Source organism: Acanthochromis polyacanthus, chromosome 15 (assembly GCF_021347895.1).
Source record: "Acanthochromis polyacanthus isolate Apoly-LR-REF ecotype Palm Island chromosome 15, KAUST_Apoly_ChrSc, whole genome shotgun sequence".
Lineage (NCBI taxonomy): Eukaryota > Metazoa > Chordata > Actinopteri > Pomacentridae > Acanthochromis > Acanthochromis polyacanthus.
The window spans coordinates 32,671,146-32,693,084 of record NC_067127.1 but is presented as its reverse complement, the minus strand read 5'-3'; the positions used below and the strand labels follow the sequence as shown (position 1 = coordinate 32,693,084).

At 38.3% G+C, this 21,939-nt stretch overlaps 1 protein-coding gene across 1 annotated transcript in view; it reads right to left on the bottom strand.

Annotated features, from left to right (window-relative positions):
* Positions 1–21,939, bottom strand: part of LOC110957547 (protein kinase C epsilon type-like) — a 128,992-nt gene that overhangs the window by 12,482 nt on the left and 94,571 nt on the right. Inside the window, exons 11-12 of the mRNA XM_022203605.2 lie at positions 19,082–19,236; positions 1,799–1,937 (exon numbers count right to left, since the gene is read on the bottom strand). Of these exons, the coding sequence (XP_022059297.1) occupies positions 1,799–1,937; positions 19,082–19,236 (294 nt within the window). The remainder of the gene's footprint in view (positions 1–1,798; positions 1,938–19,081; positions 19,237–21,939) is intronic.

Genomic DNA, 21,939 nt, shown 5'->3' with positions numbered 1-21,939 from the left:
TTTTTGTCTTTTATTTTTGAATTTTTGATCCCACTTCATAGTGCTGAAAACAAAAGGAGGAAAAGGTTGACATTTGCAAATTTCACACAGGTGAAAGGTAAGAGCGACGATGCGGAGATGACCGATCGGACCGGTTTTGACGCCCTGATGTGCGAAAAACCTGAGTCAGTTGTTTCCCTGTTTATGATGTTTTCACGTTGATGATCTGTCAGGAGTGAGTGTGCCAGCATAGTGCCAGAAAGTGGTGCAAAATAACGATCCAATCAGAGCCGAGTATGTAAATTAACACGTCAAATAGCTTCATACTGGTGAGAGGTCGTCTTTAGTCTCATGTTTGTGTGTTTCTGGGGCTACATCTGGTGCGATGTAACAAAGTCAAATTCCTTGAATGTTTTCACATGATAAAACAAATCACTTGTTTTTACTGCTTGTTACATTTTTTTTTGCATGGAGTTAATTTTGATCACAATTTGAGCACATATTTTTAACTCCTACACATGACAGGGAGCACAAATTAGCATTTTTTTGTTATATTTATACTTATTTATTTAGCAAAGGCGATGAAATTTAATGCTTTTTTGGAGTTCCCTCAGGTGCAGTGTATCAAAGTGAAATTCCTTGAATGTGTTCACATGTTTGGGCAATAGGGCCGATTACTTATTTTTACAGGCTATTAAAGTCCGAGCACCAAAGTACCCTCTTGAAACCCATGGATTCCTTCTTTATATTTCTTGGCCCTTTTTTGAATTGCAATTTTGAAGACCTAAAAATATTTGAAAATGTGTGAAAATTTGCATCCACATCAGGACTGACAAAAATCTTTATATTTTATGGAACTTACATAGGTGTGAGCCAAAATGGCTCAATAGTGCCACCTGGAAAATTTCAAATGGGCTGTACAACCAGGATGTATCACCTACAGTTATGAAGCTTGGTAGGCATATGTAACTTGTCAAGATATACAAAAATGTAATTGACAACAATACCCAAAACACAACAGTAGGTCAGTCATTTTGAATTATGTGTCACATTTTGGACCAAGTTTGGACCAATTTTTGCACATTTTCAAAAGCTATCAATTCAAATAGGGTAACTTCAGCAAAGGTGAAATATGGCCAGGATGTACACCAGACATGAGAGATTAAAAGTCATCAAAATGTCGCAAAAAGTGGAAACGATAGCCAGCAGAATTCTGACGATTTGCCACCACACAGGAAATGCTGTGTAACTGGTCTCTACATGCTCTCATCTGCCTCAGACTTTATATATGTGATCAGAGTCCGGCTCTGATGAATTCTGTAGACCAAACTACAGTCACAGAGAGAGTGCCACCTGGTGGATGGGTCATTGTGAAACAGGAAGTGCTGTCTAACTAGCCTGTACATGCTTCAATCTGCCTCAAACTTTACATGTGTGATCACAGTACAGCCCTGATAACATACCTAGGTCGATATACATTCACGGTGATAGCGCCACCTGGTGGACAGTTTTGATCGATTGCCATCAAAAAGGCCTTAAGTCGAAATACACTCCCAGTCGCATCGCCACCTGGTGGATTCGCTGACCAGCAAGGATGCAAGGACCCAACCAATGCTGCTCGCAGCTTTAATTGTATGTATGTATATATATATATATATATATATATATATATATATTAGCATAGAGACACTTTTGACCACATTCTGAGCAAATTTTTTAAGTCCTACACATAACGGAGCACAAAATTGCATATTTTAGTTATATTTATATCTATTTAAATAGCAAAAGACGTCAAGATTTTTTGTGTTTTTGGGGTTACCTCAGGTGCGATGTAATCTGGCGTCCCACAGAAGGTGGTGGTGGTGACTCCGTTCAGGATTCCCTCCTTGCACATCCCGAAGTCAGCCAGCTTACAGTGACCCTCCGCATCCAATAGTATGTTGTCCAGCTTCAGGTCTCTGCAGAGAAGGAACATTGAGAGATAAATAATGGTGCAAACCTGGGAAATTTTCATGCATAGTTGTGCAGACTGAAGAAACTTCACTGCCTGAACAGATCATACAAGGATAGAAGTACATGCACAAATTGGGAAAATGCATCCTTTGAATGCAAATCTGAGCTACAAAGTCAAGCTGATGCGCTTGCATGATGGACACTTCTCATGAAAAATCACACGCTACACACAAATATTTCAAATGCCCTCAGGGTTTTTTGAGTCACTGTAAATGATGAGAAAGGTGGTGGAGGAGGAGGTGGAACAGACATGGCGAAAGAGAGAAAGTTGAGGGTTGAACTGCAGGCAGAGGAGAGAGCGAAAGAGAAGCCAGAGAGATAAGAGCGGTGGCGCTGAAAGACGACAGGGTTGGTCATGAATGCAGCCGTTCTGGGCTTGATGGTTGATCGCTACAAAAATGTCAACATCTCCTTGATGCAGCCATTCAGCCCGAGGTGTTTTCAAAAATACAGCCGCCCCGACAGGCCAGGAAGGAGACGGAGCGTGCCTGTTTCTGAAGCACAGAGCTTATGCAACTGTTCTGTTTTTATAAGCCCCAAAAATAAATAAAAAAAGGCAGTTTCACAATCCCGTTTGAGAGCTGCCGTGATTCACCGTTGAAAAGTCTGTTCTGTCCCATCATGTTTGGCTTTGATGTGGTCGGCTTTATTGATTACCCTATAGAGAGAAGTAAGTCAAAGATATGATGATTTTGCACTAGAATAATGCTCAGTTGTTGGTTAATACTTGCAGCTTTGATGAGTCAACTTGTGTTTTGATGGAAAAAATAGACAAGAATTTCATAATTAATATATGTGTTTTATTGTTGACTCCTCTATAAAAAAAAAATCAGTTTTTCATCATTGTCATCATTGTTGCACTTAATATGCATGTCTGTTTAAACTCATAGAACAGATGATTTTAAAGGACATGAGCGTTTCTTTAGTTTACACAAATATACTACCGTTCAAAAGTTTGGGGTCACTTAGAAATGTCCGTATTTTTGAAAGAAAAACATTTTTTTCCAATGAAGATAACATTAACTTAATCAGAAATAAAGTCTAGAAATTGTTAAATGACTATTCCAGCTGGAAAGGACTGATTTTTAATGAAATATCTACATAAGGGGACAGAGGAAAGTTTTCATTTACAACATGAAATTGCTAACCTTGCAAGCAAGTTGATTTCTCGCGATATTTGTGAGTTCACAAATCTCTCAAGAAACCATCTTGCACCGCTCCTGCATTCACTGTTCGTACAGAGCCAAGTTGGCACGGGCCAATCACGCAGCAGTATCCGTGTGTGGGGCGGGATATCCGGGTGTGAAGACGACACCAAGCGCCAGTAGATTAAAACAAACACGGCAACGGAGGACAACGATCGTGTAGATGCTGCTATTAAGTCAGTTTTAGCTGAATCTCGTATCGCTTCTTTGACGGAAGAACAACGAGAGGCGCTTTGCGCATTTCTGGACGGTAAAGATGTTTGTGCTTTTTTACCTACGGGTTTTGGTAAGAGTTTAATCTACCAATTGGCTCCGCTCGTTGTGAAGATCCCGCGATTGGCTAAAAACAAACCTGTCAGAGGCGGGACATACTGTTGCATTGTCCAATCCATGCCTCTTTCCTCCGAACGGATTTACATGGAGCGGTCCCAGATTGATATTGTGGAGTACGATCAAGTACTACACAATTATTAATCTGGCTATTGCCAGGTTATGAAATTGCCTGGTTGACCTCAAACTTTTGAACAGTAGTGTAGGTCAACTTTAACTCATTTAGAGCAACTTTAACTAATGCAGAGAAATTTTAATATAGAGCAACTAACTGATATAGAGCAATTCGAATTAAAGTAGAGCAACTTTAACTCATTTAAAGCAATTTTAACAAATTTTTGAGCAAGCTTAACTAATATGGAGCAATTTTAATTCATGTACGCTACCATTCAAAAGTTTGGAGTAACTTCGAAATTTCCGTATTTTTGAAAGAAAAGCAGTTTTTTCAATGAAGATAACATTAAATTCATCATAAATCAAGTCTAGACATTGTTAATGTGATAAATGACTATTCTAGCTGGAAACAGCTGATTTTTAATGGAATATCTCCATAGGGGTACAGAGGAACATTTCCAGCAACCATCACTCCTGTGTTCTAATGCTACATTGTGTTAGCTAATGGTGCTGAAAGGCTCATTGATGATTAGAAAACCCCTGAGCAGTTTTGTTAGCCCATGAATAAAAGTGAGTTTTCATGTAAAAAATGAGATTGCCTGGGTGACCCCAAACTTCTGAATGTTAGTGCATACATAATGCAAAGACGACAAAATGAACATAATAAATCTAATTTTAAAGTTTGTGACTTCATAGTATTAAACAACAAAACAAATTCCTTGTATCTATTCACATTTTTTGGGCAAAAAAGCAGATTACTGCTTTACTACTTATGTTTTCTAAAACACAAAGCCATTTTTGAGCACATATTTAAACTCCTACACATCTCAGGAAGCACAAAATTCCATTTTCAGTTATTTTTATACTTATTTATATGACAGTAATCCACTTTTCTCGCTTTTTTCTCTTCTTTTAGTTGAAGTTTGGTTCTTTTACAATTCAAGTTCTGTCAAAATAATATGTATATATTTTTTGCTTTTGACATAGTTATTGTCTTGTATTGGTCTTAAGAGGAATACTGTTTCACTCCACTATTATATGTTGAGTGCAGAGATGGAAAGACAGTAAGCTTGACTTGGCTTGATTCTGATAAAAGACAAACTGTACCCATGACAGCAGACAGTCCTTCAAATTTGGACATTGCTGCAAAGAATTTACAGCTTCTGAAATGTGTCTTCCGCCCGACAGCACAGAAGATCAATACACAATCACCGCAGCTTCAAGACTCCCAGCAGTTCCCAAGAATCGCGTCAACGATTCGATGTGAGACTAAATGCAAAAATGTTTTCTCACAATCTCATGGAGTTGTGGTGCTTTCTGCAGAACATCATGAGGTCACAGTGACATCTGACCATTAAACACTGAAATCTAATCAGTTGATCTTTGAGCTTAAGTGAATATTTGTGCAAAATGATTTAAAAATCCCCTAAAGCATCCTGAGATCTTGCACTCAGAAGATTTGGCTGGATGAGCAACCTGCCTGCTGCAAAATACATAAAAACACTCATGATCTGTGTTATATTTAGTCAAATGAAGCATTACACTGCAAATTTAGGGCACTTTTCTTTTATCATTTCCCCTCTAATTCAACATTCGACTGGACTGCAGCGGTTCATGGCAGGCGTCTGGATCTCGGGCAAAGCTGAACCATGAGCGGTATGCTAATGTACCTCAGGTCTCCAGGAATAATAACATGACATATCAGAGGCAGTGGAGCCTGACAGCTGGCTTTGAACCAAGTTTTTTTCCTAAAAGTTCAAGTTGGGTTCACAAAAAAATACCGAACATTGTCAGCAATTCTTAGTTTTCGTGATTTGGTGCTCGAAAAGCGCCTGAAACCTTAATTGAAGCACATAAGAAACTTAAAAACAAAGTGTTTTCACATTCATTTCTAGCAGCCTTGGACTGTACCTTGCTAAAAGGCACACTGACACTGGTAAAAAAGCAGCACTTGTTCTGCATTTCCTCGTGTGAAAAACTAACGCTCCGACGCCCTGGCTGCCTGTTTGCACATCTCACCTCCAGGCGACTCCCGGCACATCAGGTGTGAATCCTGGAGGAAGCAGCACATGGATTTAATGCATTTGTGATTGAATTTAAACGGCTGCTGATGCTAATCTTAGTATTACACATCACCTTGCTACGGGAACATTCAATATTAAGTGGCTGCAGGTGTTTGGCGCCACTAATGGAATGATATTTATTTATGTGAAAACGTCTCGCAGGACAAAAAGTGGCTGCAATTTATGGTGCATACCAAAAACTAGGAAGAGAACGAACATATTCATTCATTAACCCAGTTCTGTGTTTATTGACTTATTGCAGAATAATTGCATTTGTAGTCTTTGTGCCGTTTGATCCGCTCAGTCATTGTGGTTGTCATCACCTGTGCTTTAAACTTCATGTTATTCATCGATAGGATTACTTGTTATAATGTCAAGAATGTTGAGATGAATACACAGCAGGCTTGAACTGAAATTAAAACATTTCTGGGCTTTGAACCAGCTCATCTTTTGGGAGTTTGAAAGGTGCGTTTGCTTTTTTAAAAAAAATGCTAAAAATACACCATTTATCTGAGCCAGAAGCTGTAAAAATACAGACAACTGGTAGAATTTTATCTTTACGATGATCCTAGAAGTATTTATCTGTAGCTGGGTTTCCATTACAGTTTTTCACAAAATTTCACAAAAAAAGCAATATTTCTAAAATTTCGACACAGTATATTTGCGCTTAGAACGTGTTTCCATCGAAGGTTGTTCTGGGCCGAAGCATCGCAACTCTTGTAAAATATCATCCCGCGAGATTTCGATGTCGAACCCTTTCTCCCTCATTTCCGCTTCTATCTCCTTATAACACTCTGCATTCCTCTGCTGTTTGCTGTCTAGTATGGTCCACACGTACCGCGCCATGTTTAGTCCGAGAGAACTGGTCATGTGACCAGGTACGTCACGTCCAATGACGTATAATTGCATAAAAAATGTTTCCATTGCGCTTTTGCGATATTTTTCAATATCGAAATGTCTGAAAAACCACCTCATGAGAGCGAAAAAACTTTTTAGCGATATTTTAGTCCTTCTTCGAAATTCAGGTGTTTCCATTACCAGTTTTTTATTGTGACATTTACATTTTGCGCATATCTAAGGGTAATGGAAACGCAGCTTGTGACGCGTCATTCATTCGGGAAACCAGATATCTGCTTAAATTTGTGACATTTCTCTGAAATCTCTTTATTCTACATGTCTCTCTTTTTAAAGCTCTGTATTTACTTTGTCTTTATATTTACCTGATATGAATTGAAAACATTATTACCTCCGCTAGGTGGTTATGTAATCACCGGAGTTTGTCTGTTTGTCTGTTAACAGCATAACTCAAAAAGTTATGGACGGATTTTCACCAAAATTTTACAGAATCTCCGGAAGAGCAAAAGTAACAATCGATTAGATTTTGGAGGTGATCCGGATCACCGTCTGGATCCAGGATTTTTTTTGAAGGACTCTGTACAATTGAGAGATGGCCTGGCGGAGGTCTGCGCTCTCCGAGTGCTTTTCTAGTTCATCATGAACTCGTCGTAAAGATCCAGGATCAGTTCAAGCTCAGGAGCGTGTTATATTCAGTTATTACTTCGGAACGGCCTTATTAGTATAAATATTCAAGAGTCTTTTTCAGCCCTTTAGAAAATCTAATGAAAGAAAAATGGTAAAACAGCTGCAGTTCTTCTGTGGCTTAGTTACACAGGGGAAAAGGAGACACGAGGACCAATGAACTGCAGTATGAACGGAAAAAAATTATTGTAAACTTCATGTCTGGTTCAGGCAGGGATGTCAAACATGCAGCCCATGGGCCAAAACTGGCCCACCAGAGGGTCCCTCTGACCCAGTTTGGAAAGTGTAAAAAAGACAAACTGCAGATTGTAAATTTGTGAAACTGTAAATTTTAAATAATTTCTCACCATGACAAGTTGTTTTAATCATAAAGTAAAATACTAGCTCATCCTTTTGTGTCTTGTTTTTGTTGGGTTTTTTTGTCTGATTTTTGTCATTTTGATCATAGAATAAAATACATCATTCAGTTCCAGATAGCTGTGACTAAATGTTTTGTTCCGTTGTCAAAACTCTGATCTGGAAGTTCTAATGTGGAAATGATAAATTGAGGCATAATGTTGTTGAAATTAAACTCATTTTTCTGAAGAAATATCAGGTTGTTCATGATGTTTTGTAATAAGATAATTCCTTAAATGTGAACATTTTCACAGCATACATTTTTGCACTAAAACAAAGGAAACATTTGGAGTTGTGCTTATTTTGAGGTTATTCTGCTGTTAATGTAGTGGTCATTTGAGACCAAACTAGGCTGAACTAAAATAAGTTTGGCACCCCTGGGTTAAGGTATCAGGTGATATCCTTAGCTGCTCCTAGAATAGAAAACACAGACTGTTCATTTGTCTAAAAGCAGAAATTTTACGGGAATTTGTGCAAGCGGTTTGAAAGCAGCCGATTCGACATCAGCGTCGGTCTGTTCCTTCACATGTTGTTTTAGAGGAGCTTTAATATGTCAATAAACAGCAGCTCTGTTTGGAATCCACACACACACATTCATGCGAGGCAATCAGGCCCAATTGAGAGCATTTCCTGTGCTTCGTGGTAATCTTGAGTGATTTTTCCATTACGTCCTCAGCAGCAACCCCAGTGCTCTGTGACAGCGAAGCCCTCTGTCTTACTCCCATCGCTCCATCGCTCTTCTGGGCGACTATATGTTCCAAACACACATCTGGTCAAATATACAAACACACAAACTGCTGCTGTTGGTATATTTATCTGTGTGGAGGCAGATCAGGGTGGGAGGATGTTAAAATCAATAAACGGCAGGATGAAATTCACTTTCTTATCCTTCACCTCTGGATTTCTCCCACATTTATTGAGGTTCTCTGACTTCAATTAAAACAAACTGTTAAGTTTGTTAAGCACTGGTGATTGCAAATTTTTAAAAGACTATTTCAAAAGGTTTGGCTGCAATCTTATTTTTTTAATCAGATACATGGAAAGAAGTGAGCAGAAAGTAAACATTTCTGGCCTCAGAGAAAACAGCTTTTATTTATTTAGATGTTATGTTTGTGACCATATTTCCTCTTCTTCCACACTTTGAAACTGTCCGACAGAGACAAATCGCCTTTTGCTGAGTTTAAGTTAACAATCTGAAGAATGAGCAGTTTCTGTGCAGTTGTTACTCCGTCACATTTTTACTCATTTTTTTTACTGTAATTTAAAGTCCTGCACATCTAGAAGTAGAGAGAATTCAAAAATGTCCTCTGTACAGAATGACTCAGTTATAGTGTAAGAAATCACACAAAAAGTTTCATTGACTGCTCTGCTTAAACACTGCCTGCAGTTCAACCCAGATCAGCAGAAAAACATCAGAATTTTTGTTTAATGACCGTTGGTCGCATCTAAAGCAGTCATAGCTTTTTACTTGCACCACAAATAGATTTGTTTTGGTCACAGAATCTAATTAGTTCAAAGTGTTTATTTTTATAATTTTTAATTATTTGTTTTAAAATGAGGTGTTTTTGATTAAATATTTGACTGAACAGCAGATTTCAGATGAGCAAATCAGAAAGTGAGGAATCAGACAAATTATTATATGTTTATCACTCTATTTTTTTTTTTAAAAGACATAATTCCTTTAAAAAACAGCCAGGACTGATGCTGCAATGCTTAAAAACAAATCAGATTTTTTCCTGATTGGATAATTTTGGGCTCAATTTTTATCAGATAAATGGACTGAAATAAGAAAAAAAATTAATAACAGAATTAAAGAAAATAAATGAATGAATAAAAAAAAATAAATGAACAAATAAAATGAAACAAATTAAAATAAATAAATCTGGTAAATAAAGCAGCTAAAACAGAAGACATGTTTATTGGAATGTTTTGTCACCCCTAACTGTGGAACTAACAAAGACAAATTAAATTAAATCTTCTTGTTTGTGGTAAATTTATTTAAGTTATTTAGTGAAAGATGTTGAGAATATTGTGATATTTCTTGTTGGTTTATACCATAAAGATTGAAATATTTCTGCAACATTTGTATCAGAATTAAAGTCATATTCAATACTTTAATTCTGATACAAAAATACTGTATCTTACTTTGAGTTTAATTGACTTTTAGCATAAAGCAGCCATGGAAGCCAACAAATTCTAATCAAATGCAGTTTAAAATGATGAAAAAGTGAGATTAAGATGATATCTGATCCAAAAATAAGCAAACAAGACAAAAACTTTGCCACATTTTGTTCAGATCTTTGAGGTTTGACGGTCGACTTTTGTACCATCTACTGAACGTTGCTGTGCTGTGGGGATGTTTTCCAGAAAACTGTGTGTTGTGAGTGTTTACACGGACACACAGCTACCTGTAAAACCTGCCTTGACCTGCTTCGGCAACAGTATCACTCCCGAACATCACCTCACGCTCGGCCACATAGCGAAGCTGGAAGGTGAACGTGTGCTGCAAATGTCTGAAAAATGTTTTTTTGGGCGGTGGTGACGGGAGGCAGGAGAGGGAGGCGTGGAGGAAGAGAGTCGGGACAAAATGTTCTCAAAACACTTGTTGTTCATCTTCCTGCAGTCAATTAAGTGGGTCGGGGACGAGCGAGAGCCAGAGACATGGGTGGAGAGAGAGAGAGAGGATCAGGTAGCTGCAGCTCATGAATTAACACTCGATGTGTTGTCGCTGCCAGCAGAATGACAGACAGAATAATACTCACTGCAAAAACAGCACGACGGAGAACACACCGGTGAAAGACTCGACCATTAATCTTAATGTTAGCGAGCAGCAGACAGGTTTAAAAGCACAGATGGAAAGGAATTCTTTCAGCAACAACCTTTAAAAATGTATTATTTCAGTAAAAAACTTACACAGAGTGAAAATGATGATCTAATCTAATAACTAGAATTAATGAAGCAGATTTTTTCTCCAGATAATGAAATCAAACCAAATTAAACACAATTACACTGTAACATTTTTCCTTGTGGGGCTACTATATATATTCTATTCTAAAAATTAAAATTCTATAAAAAATAAATAGTAAAACGCCAGAAAAATAAAAAATAAAAATGATGGCATTCTGCAATGTTCACAAATTGAGAAAATTGACATGACTTTTTCCTGATATAAATACAGCAAAACAGTGTAGTTGTACGGCCACACACTTCAAACAAACAGTTTACTAATTTTTGCTGTGGACATACATAAAGCATTGCACTATTTTTTTTCACATTTTTCATTTGTTGATTTTATTACATATTTGCAAAAAATATAAAAATTATATATATATATATATATATATATATATTAAAATGAATTTCATTTTATAGATAGTTTTTTCAATCCTTAAAATTGATCATTTTCATTCCAAATACCATGAAACACTTGTAAAAGGATTACTTTTTTTTGCTAATTTAAATACAGAAAAACAGAAATTTTATGTTTGCAAATTGTAAAACAATAGATTAACGGTTTGTAGAACTACACACTTTTATTGTGGACATTCATAAACTTTTGCACAATTTTTTCACAGGTTTTTTCTGTGATCTCACTGCATATTATTTGTTTTTTTTTAAATAAAAGAAAATCTGTAAATCAAGTGTAAAATATTTGCCCCCCCATATCTCAATCCTTAAAATGTACAATTTTCCTTTCGAATATCATAAAATATCTGTAAAAGGATCTTTTTTTTTTAAAATTAAATGTAGAAAGACTGAAATTTTATGGTCACAAATTGTAAAAAGTCAAATTGTTGTTTGTGAAAATAGAGACATTTGATTCAAATGTGATGAAGTTTTTTTTCCAGTGAATTTACTAGATATTTTCCATACATAAATTTAAAAAATATAATTTTTGAATGTAGATTTTTGATGAAAAATGATGAAATATATATTTTTTCTATGATTTTACTGGTCAGTATTGTTTAAAAATAATAAAAAGTCAGGATCAATCTGCAAAACATTTTGTATAACAAAATCTGTCTATATCTTCCCATTTCATTGTTCTCACACAATGACAACAAAGACATTCTGATTCTATAGAAATGAATCAAAGCATGAAAGTGAGACTCCACCTAAAATCTGACTAAATACAGAGAAACATTTGATGCTCTGCTACTGCAGAACAAAGCCCTATGAAGGTATTTCTGGTTCTTTTAACACCTGTTTCCAGCCGTTAAATCACCTTTCAATGCTCCTGAGGTGAATGTTTGATACTCAGAGTCAGGCTTTGGGTGGAGTCTCGCTTTAGAACTTGATTATGAAGCCAAACGCAAAAAACAACAAACAAAAAAACAAGTTGTTGGCTTCAGCCCTGATGTCTGATTTGGATGTAACTGTGCCAGCTAAAAGAAACTCGGACGTACTCACAGCGCTGTAATTTTATGGCTGTACCCTCCCCTTCATTAATAAAACCATTGTAACTCTAACTGTGTGAAACAATGAGGCACCAGCAGGACTGGGAGCTTGTTTGTCTGAGATCACGTATCCCAAACAACTACAGACGGAATCATGAAAGAAAAAAAATACATATTTGACATCCTCTGCTGGGGATAAGTTACATAACCTTTTAGTCTATTTATCCTGACTGTGTTTCATGCTTCTTTATTGTGCTCTAAGTCAGTCTTGTAATATTTTCTATCTACATAATCTGCACATATCCGAGCCTCTATTGGACCTGTGTTCTGTTCTGAATGGAAACAGTATTTTTTTTACATGTTTTGTGGCACGAATTCTATTCATTTGCCTTTACAGACTGGAATATGTAACATGGCTGCTTCATCACTCTGCTACAAATTGTATTGAGAAAGAAGTCACGTTGAAGTCACGTTTACATCAATGTTTCTTTCGGCTTCATTCAAACAAACCCATGATGATGTCCGTCACAAGTTTCAAGCTGCATTTCTACCAAAAAATGCTGCATTTCTGACAATGCCATATGGGGAATGAACAGCTTTGGCGGAGTACTGCGCTCTCTCAGGGCTTTTCTTGTTTCTTTTGTTCCTGTAATTGGTCAGCTGTAGTCAGTTCTGCAGTTTTAACCCTTTAAGCTTCAGTCAATTCCAGCCGTTTTCAGTACAAAAAATCGTTAATATTCTATTTTTAAATAAAAAAAATTACGAAAAATACGGGGAATATTGGACGCGCATCGGGAGGTGCACTTCCTTGAAAATGACCGATTCGGGGATTTTATACCGACTTCAGGACATGTTTTGGACAAAATAGTTTACTGGCTTGTGTCATCTGGATGTAAAAGGTTGGATTATGGCCGTTTTTTGTGGAATCTTTTTTTTTGTGTGTAATAATAAACCCGGAAATGTGAGTCGCGCTGTGTGCGTTGAAGCCGTGTATAGAGAACGGATGGATGAATATTTGTTTTTGTCGGACAAATGTGTTTTTCTCACCCGCTGTGGTAATCGCATCTGAAAGTGGTTTATACCGGCGGATTCATGAGAATCTAAGCTTTCCATCGGTGTATAGTGTTTGTATAATCGCGTTTGCACCCGTTGGACATTCTTGAAATTCCTATGCAAATTAGTAGGTGTACCGCCGGCGGTACACTGAAGCTTAAAGGGTTAAGCAACAGTGGTGGCAGCAAAGTCCAACTCAATGCTAGAGCTTCTGGAGACCAAAGACTTCCAAAAAACATAAGCACTTCAAATGATCACAGAGCAAAATGGTGGTTTTGTACACTGAGATCTGGTGGCCGACCACAGCGACTGAACAGACACTTTGCATCATTTTACTTCTCTCCTGCTCTCTGTGCTCACATGTACTGCATTTTACACTGACAAATTTCCAACCAATCTGTTCTCACTATCATTTTTTCTTGTTTGTGTTGTCAGACAACAGAACTAGATTAAAACAGTGACTACTTTGCACAGCTAAAACCCTGATTTTAAAACCATAACTCACCAAACAGATGTAAAAGACATTGTCAAACAAAGCTACATTGTGAATTTAGTGATATTTTAATCAAATCTGCAGCTACTGGGAAAGAACAATTACATAGTAAGGAGGACCAAATGTCTTTTAGCTACTCTGTGCTTGTAAAATGTCCAACATGTCGCATCCATGTGAACTTTTTAATAGAACAAGAAAATAGTGGCAACCTTGTTTATCAGAGTTAAGTTTCATTATCATGGACATTTCAGTTTGTAGCTGAATAGATGTGAATTTTTAAGTGTTTTGTGATTTTCACGTACGACACTAAAACGTAACAGAGAGCAGAGGGATTTCTCTATTTGTGTCTTTTCTGAATTTTAAAGCCATCATGAAGCACATTTCAATTATAATCTTCTAATTAGAACATTCCACAATTACCGCTGCATATTTAGGAACAACTGTGATGCTACAAATGTAAAATTTTTCTGAGGCATTGGACATCTGTCATGTTTACTTAGAACCAAAAAGAAGTTGCAAAATTTGGTTTGGCTTCTTCCAGCAGCTGCATTAAATGATGTAAAAAGAGATCTGACATTCACTCCGACAGTCTTTGATTAGTGTTGGGAAATGTGTTAATTGTTCAGCTGATATATTTCATGTGGCGTGTCTGAAGGCCAAAGCAAAGAAAACCTACCTGGAAATGCTGTAATCAGATCAAAACAAATGAGACTTTATTAAACCCTCCGGGGGAAATAAGTCACCGCAGCAACAAAATAACAGTTTCCACAATAAGTTAGCAGTGTGTGTTTGATTTCCAATCGTGATTATTCATCGCTTATCAAAATACTGATTCAGCTTCACTGTGTAGTTCTTGGGAATAGTGGGAGGAAAGTGGGTTAGTGAGAAGAATCCCAGGAGGCATGTTAGGGATTTTTTTGTTATTTTTTAGAAATTCAAAGTAAAACTCTGAAACAACAAGAGAGTGATTTCAGCGTTGAAGAGGAATTCTGTCATGTTCCTGACCTTTAATATCTGGGCACACAATGGTCCCCGGCCTCATTAAAATATGTTTGTCTCTGATGGGGACGAGCATCTCTTCTCGTCATTTCATGTATGTGTGTATTCATGGCACAATTTAAAAAAAAAAAACAGTACGTGCACAAACACACACAGCTGCCAGCACTGGACATAAACTGGGACCACAAAACCCACATCTCATATCTGTAACGTGTGTGTTAATGCAACATCTATATATAACCTTAACACAGCACCGCTTAATTTTAGCGGAACAAACATGTTTACCAGGAACAAACAGATTTTCCAAAACAGAATCTTCTTGTGCACAAATTGAAATTTCAGTCATAGAAAGCATACTCAAAGTCAGGTTTTTCTCACTACGGGCTATTTTTTTACTGCAAGACATCCATCCATCCATCATCTGTACGCCGCTTAATCCTCATTAGGGTCGTGGGGGGTTGGAGTCTATCCCAGCTGACTTAGGGTGGAGACAGGAGACACCTGGACAGGTAACAGTCTATCACAGGGCTACGTACAGAGAAACAATCACACTCTGATTCCTTTTATGACTTTTTCCTTCCTGTTATTCTTCCTGTCTCTAAGAGGAACAGTTTCAGGTTTACAATATGACTGGGAGCATTTTTGGATATTTCCAGAAAGTTGGGCCATTTTTAGAAACAGTACAACTTAGAGGATAATATTGAGAGGACAAGAAATTTAATTAGAAGAGGAGGATATTCTCAGAGAGGAAGGATATTTTGGGGACATTTCTGCGGGTGCAGGTGATATTTTTGAAAACTGAGGACAAGGGACATTTTGAATGACTGTGGGGCATATCAGGAAACCTTTTCAGCCTAATTGGATAAAAATGTTTTCAAACCCCCTGAATCTTCCCATAGTTACACAAATCGTCATAGAAAAAAACTGTAAAGAGAGAAAGAAAAAATCCCCAGATTTTCAACATTACCACAGTTCCAGAGCTACTCATCTATAACATGCTGTCCCATCAGGAAAAAGACGCAAATCCTGAAATCATGATCAAAATGACCATTCTACATATCCAACTACAGTAACAAGATGCTGTAAAAAAAAAAAAAAAAATACATAAAATGTTGCACCCCACAGCAAAACTCAACTGAGAGGCCAAGAGGAACTTAGCTGCAACTAATGATGGGAAAATTCAGGGACTTTTCAGCTGAACTGCAGGCCTGTTTAACTTAAACTGGAAACATTTATAGAACAACAAATGGACACTGATTTCTACATAAAAGGAAAATGAAGATCTTTATGTAAAGTTTAAGAGAGGACATTTTCCTGAACAGAGGACTCCCCCCCCGCCCCCAAAGTTTTTTGGAGTTTCATTAAATTTTTTTTTGGAATTCCTCGTCATGACACTTGGTTCTTAGTTAAAGCCTGTTACTGTTTAATGAAATGGAAGACGGCAGCTCATTTGCAGTGACACTGTAGTTACCAGAGGAAGGCAGTGACTGGAGCTACATGCAGTTCAAGCAGAGAGCAGTGTGCAGGTTTAGCCAGCAAAGGGGCACCATGACAAAGACTTCTGTGACACTTAATGCCTCCTTGCAAGGGGTCACTTATTGAAGATGTGCCGTAGTCTACTATGATGGTGCTTTTATGGCCAAGATGTCATTTTAGGAGCAAATTTTGTGTTGATTGTCAAAAATAACTACATCAGCATAAGAAAAAAACGTTTGCGGTTGTCATTTTGTGGTGTTGATTGATAAAGCTTCCAACGATCGGTTACAGTAATAGTTCAGATTGTCCATTAGGTTTCCATCCATCCATCTAAACACCACTTAGTCCTCATTAAGGTCAGGGAGGGGTTGGAGCCTTTTCCAACTGACTTAGGGCGAAGGAAGGGCACACCTGGACGGGTTGCCAGTCCATCAAAGAGCTACATAGAGAGACAAACGATCACATTCACACCTACGGACAATTTAAAGACACCACTTAGCCTCAGCATGTTTTTGGACAGAAGGAGGAAGTGGGAGCACTCCATGCAGAAAGATCTCGGGAAGGCCGGGATGCTAACCGGGGATCTTCTCGCTGCAAGGCAAAAGTGCTAACCACCAAGCCACTGTGCAGCCTCCATTAGGGTACAACTGAGGATACTCTGTTATATCAACAAGAGTTCATTAAAGTGTAGATGTGTGGTTGTTTATGTGTTTCAAATACCTCAGAGGTGAGATGTTGGAACAGGTGACTGCGAACAGGAAATTTAAAGTCAAACAACCACATGAACACGCAACCAGCCTCAGCATCACTCTCTGTCCCAACATGATGCAAACGTTACGACAAACACACACCAGCGTTTGCTCAGGTTGCATGACGAGAGAATCTAAACACCTCATTCATGCAGGGAAAGCACCGGAAGAAGAACGTACTCTTCTTCCATCGCAGTTATTTTTGGAGCAAACGGCCCGAACCTGCGCCGAGCCTCCATCCATCACAATGGTGTTATGATTCGAGCTGCAGGTTGCTTTTGTGGGAGCAGCTGTGTGTTTGCTGCCGCTTGACAATGATATTATGACTGAAGGGGTCCGCATGGACAGATAGTACCTGAAGCAGGAGGACAGTGAGGTTAATCTAGAGCCGTACATGAGCACAGAGAGCTTCCCGGGTCAACAAGCTCGAGTTTCACAAGCAAAGAAAATATTTCATCTGTGAGAAATATTTTTCATTGTGGCCAAACACAAGAACACAACATAAACACTGGACGATAAACATGGCTTTGTGTTCTAATTAGCTGTTCCTCTGACGGTCAGTTCTATGAAACAGCATCGAGACAACATGACCTCGAGGTTCAGCACACAAAGCTGCTGAAAACGTCACCTGGATGAAGTCCTGGTTGTCAGCTTCCACCGTATTCACATTCATACGCGAGTTAAAAAACAACAGAGAGATAAAGAGGTTGATGGAAACAGCAAGGAAAAGTGAGCAAGCAAGAAAGCAGCAGAAGACAGGCAGAGTGAAATTTCTTCTGCTGCATTTTGAATCAGCTTCAAAGCGCAAAAACTCAAAATGCAAACTGTGCAAGCACTTTAAAGATACCAAAACCATAGCTGCAACAGTTCTTCCAAAACAGTGTCTTTCACCTTACTGTTGTCTATAGATAAGCACACTTGTTGAATTTCTGTGCCACACACTGTTTTCACCATAATACTTCAAGTTCTTCTAAACTTTTCATCTTTATTTTGTAGAAAAGACGAAATATGAATGGACTGAGGACTAAGAATCTACACTCATGCTAGCAGCTCTATCAAATGTAATCTATGCATGCACAGTAAGCTAATCTGGAAGATAAATGCTAGACTGTGCTCATAATGACGCCATTAACATGTTGATGTTTAACAAATTTAATGTCTATTCGGCACACAATTTTAGATTAGCATACTAGCATAACATCAGTTTATAAGTCTGTTAAGTCCCAACCTGCAACCTAACAGGATTGTCTTCTTAGGTTCATTTACATAATGTAGGTTTGTTATGAAACACAGAATTATGAATACTTGTTTCTGAAACTGTCACTAGTACACGGCAGTTTCAAGGAAAGAAATGGTCAGCCATGGTGTCGACGGATTATTTTCCTCGTGACGTGTCTTCTAGTATTTGAAAAACACCTATTTTTTAATTAAAATATGCAAAAATCCTCAAATGTGCAAAAGTGAAGCAGGCAGTGTTTCACTCTCTAGAATGTGGGGATACAGCATGACAAGTAAAAGATCATATTGCAATAAAAAAAGAAGATAAATCAAGAAAAAATTAAATGTGGTGCAACAAGAAAAGTATTCAGAGAGTGCAGTACTCCAAGGCTGTTCATTCCCCCATACAGGATTGTCAGAAATGCAGCATTTTTTGAATTACTTATTGATTATCAGAAATAATAGAATGTGGACGTTCAATATAGAAGTACAAACAAAATGACCTTGCGCTGAGTACAGGCGTGTGTTATGCATGTGTATGTTATGCTGGATGCCGATTCGTGTGACCTAAATATGTAGCAGGCGACGGGAATTGATGGGACTCAGAAACACCCCCACAATTTTATCAAGTGTTCCTTGTATCATTTCCAACAGATAAGTCCCGATAAGTCTGCAGCAGTGGATTTGTAATAGGATCACAATCATGTGATTGTCAGCAGGCAGCTGATGTAGTGTTCATTTGTTGTCATAGTAACAGTGACGCTTTCTTGCAATGATACAGAAATCTTTAACATATCTGTGGATCCAGACTATAAGCAGCATCACTGCCAAAATCTAATCACTTGGTCCTTGTGTCATTTCTGACCTTCTCTGAAAATTTCATCCAAATCTGTTGGTCTGTTTTTGAGTAATGTTGCTAACAGACAGACAGACCAACGCCAATCATCACATAACTCCACCACATTCCTTGGCAGAGTAATAATCCATGAAGGGCTGAAAACCTTATTAGGTGCTGCTTATTGACTATTGATCATTTTAAGCACAGTGATCTGGTTACCTGTAAATGACTCCGTTACGATGCAGGAACATCAGAGCAGATGTGACCTCAGCGGCGTAAAAACGAGATCGTGCCTCGTCGAATTTCCTCGATCGCTGAATCTGGAACATGAGGTCGCCTCCGTTAACGTACTCCATCACGAAGAACAAGCGGTCCTGCAGAGACAGCGGAAAAAAACAGACAGTCATACACTCTGAATTAAATGCGTAACTATTAAGAATGTTAATTAAAAGTGATTGATTGATGGTCATTAACATTTTAAATGGATGTCAGAAAATGGTTTTGGAGATTAGCTGTAGTGCTTGGTTGCTCCAACAGGTGGAGCTTCTTATTATTCAGTTAAATAGATGACATCTTGTTTGTATCAACAATGTAGGTACGAGAGGAGGCAGTCACTTGGGCTGCAGGCAGTTCAAGTAGGGGACATTATGTGGATTTAGCTAGGAAAGGAGCACCATGACAAAGACTTTTGTGACACTTAATTAGTCTAGACAGTGTTTTCCTGGCCAAGAGGTCAGTTTAGTGGCAAATGTTTGGAGCTGTCCCGAATAGTGGTTTCTGGTGTCCGGATATTTGGGCCCTATTAAAGACGGTGGCGGAGATGGCCCAAATATTGGGATCCATTCGTCTGGTCTTCCTGGACTGCAAGAGACCCGTCCAAATATTGGGATCCGTTCGTCTGGCCTCCCTGACGCAAATGTTGCACTCTGCCTTTGTTTTGTCTTCAGTTAAACTGAAGAATTCCCAAACAGCGAAGGTCTTCGGCATCTTGTCTTGTGTTTATGCAACAAAGTGAAGCGTGATGTCAGAGTCGGCAGCCACCCGGCCATTCGGGTGGTGGTAACAAACACAAATGGATGAGCCGAGATGAGTCGAACACGGCGGGATGAGCCGAAGTGGGCCGAAGGCGAAGGGAAGAGACGAGCTCCAAATATCCATATTTTTGTCTGGGGGGAGGAGGGGATGATCACATAGACATAGTCTATGACATATGTATATGTGATCACATGACAGCATGAGCCGATATGAGCCGATGTGGGCCGAAGGCGGAGGGAAGACAGTAACGCTGAATATTCGTTCCGCCCGGGTAATGTCTGACAGGGGGGTGAGGGGGTGAGGGGCAAATATTCGGATACCAAAATTAATATCTGGATACCGCCATAGCGAACGAATATTCAGATAGTTGGGTCCAGCCCTACAAATGTGTCAATTGTCAAAAATTACTATATCAGATTAATGTTCGCAGTTCTCATTTTGTAATATGATAGATTGTAACTGCTGCCAACTATCAGTTAAATGGTTCATATTTTGCATCCTTCATGACTACAGTGTTTCATACTAACAAACAGCAATGCTTTATGTAATTAAAGAAATATGGAAAAGTTATGTATAATATTGAAGTTAAATTTTTAAACGATGTGTTTAAGTTTATATGAAACATTTTGCAAGCAGAGTAGAAATTCCTAGATTAACATCAAATCCCACAATATGAGTTACAGTTCAAATGATTTCACCATAACTGCTGCCCAGTCAATTCCAAATACTTGTGGACATACGGTATTTTGGAAATTGTACCACTTTATTTGGGGAATTTTGATGACTTTTAAATACCTTGTCAGATATAGGTATCACTACAGTACTTCACACTCACACATTCAAAGGTGAAATTAATTTGAAAGTCGAATGTCTGTAAAGCAGGTGCCGAAATTCAACTGTAAATTTAAGCAACATTTCAAAAACATGAGATACTTTGGATTTTATGTTACTCAGACTTCCCTTTGAGTAACAAAATAAAAAGAACACGAAATAGATTGCTATGTGACAAACACTAATTGTCTCCACTTTCATAGGAGCCCTTCCTGTGACACACACACACACAAAACACACACCACGGTATACCGCACCCTCCCAGCTCTATTCTCTTGGTACTGAAAATGGGCTCCGCGGGAAGACAGTCCCCCTTCCTGAATTCCTGTTCGTTTTCTTCATATAGGAAATAAGAGAGAGAGAGAGAGAGAGAGAGAGAGAGAGAGAGAGAGAGAGAGAGAGAGAGAGAGAGAGAGAGAGAGAGAGAGAGAGAGAGAGAGAGAGAGAGAGAGAGAGAGAGAGAGAGAGAGAGAGAGAGAGAGAGAGAGAGAGAGAGAGAGAAAAGGAAGAGGGAGAATGTGTGTGTGTTGTGATATAAAGGGCTGCGTATATAAGAAACAAGAAGGAGAGGATCTGAGTCATTGTGTGACTCCTCAAGGTCTGAACCGCTAGCAAACATTAATATGCATAAACTGGATATTTGTTAGGAGTATCAGGATCAAAGATTTCTTTTTGGCTCAAATCTAATCCAAATCACCATTTCTGTCAACAATACACATTCCAATTACATTGAAGTTATTTATGTATTTTTTAAGGGTGCCGTTTGAAATGTAGTGTGGAAACAGCTTCACAAACCCAAAAAGATGGAGAAAACTTATATTTTCCACATGTATGTCAGAAAATTAACTGTAGTTTAGATGTAGTACTTGGATGCTTTTCACTTTAACACTGATGTGAGCAAAAAGGCAGTAATTCAAGTAGTTTATGATGGTGAGCAGAGAGCATTTTCAAAGTTCAGCTACTAAAGCGGCACCAAGACAAAGACTTCTGTGACTCTTAATGACTTCCACCCAGACGCAGAAGATAAAGGAAATGCATGTCAGGGAATGTATTGTAGATCAGCTGTAGTACCTGGTTGTTCTACCAGGAGGAGTGGGAATTCAAGCAGTTTATATCGGTGAGCAGAGAGCACTTTTGGAGTTTAGCTAGTAAAGGGGCACCATGACAAAGACTTCTGTGATGCTTATGACTTCCAGACAGACATCATTAAG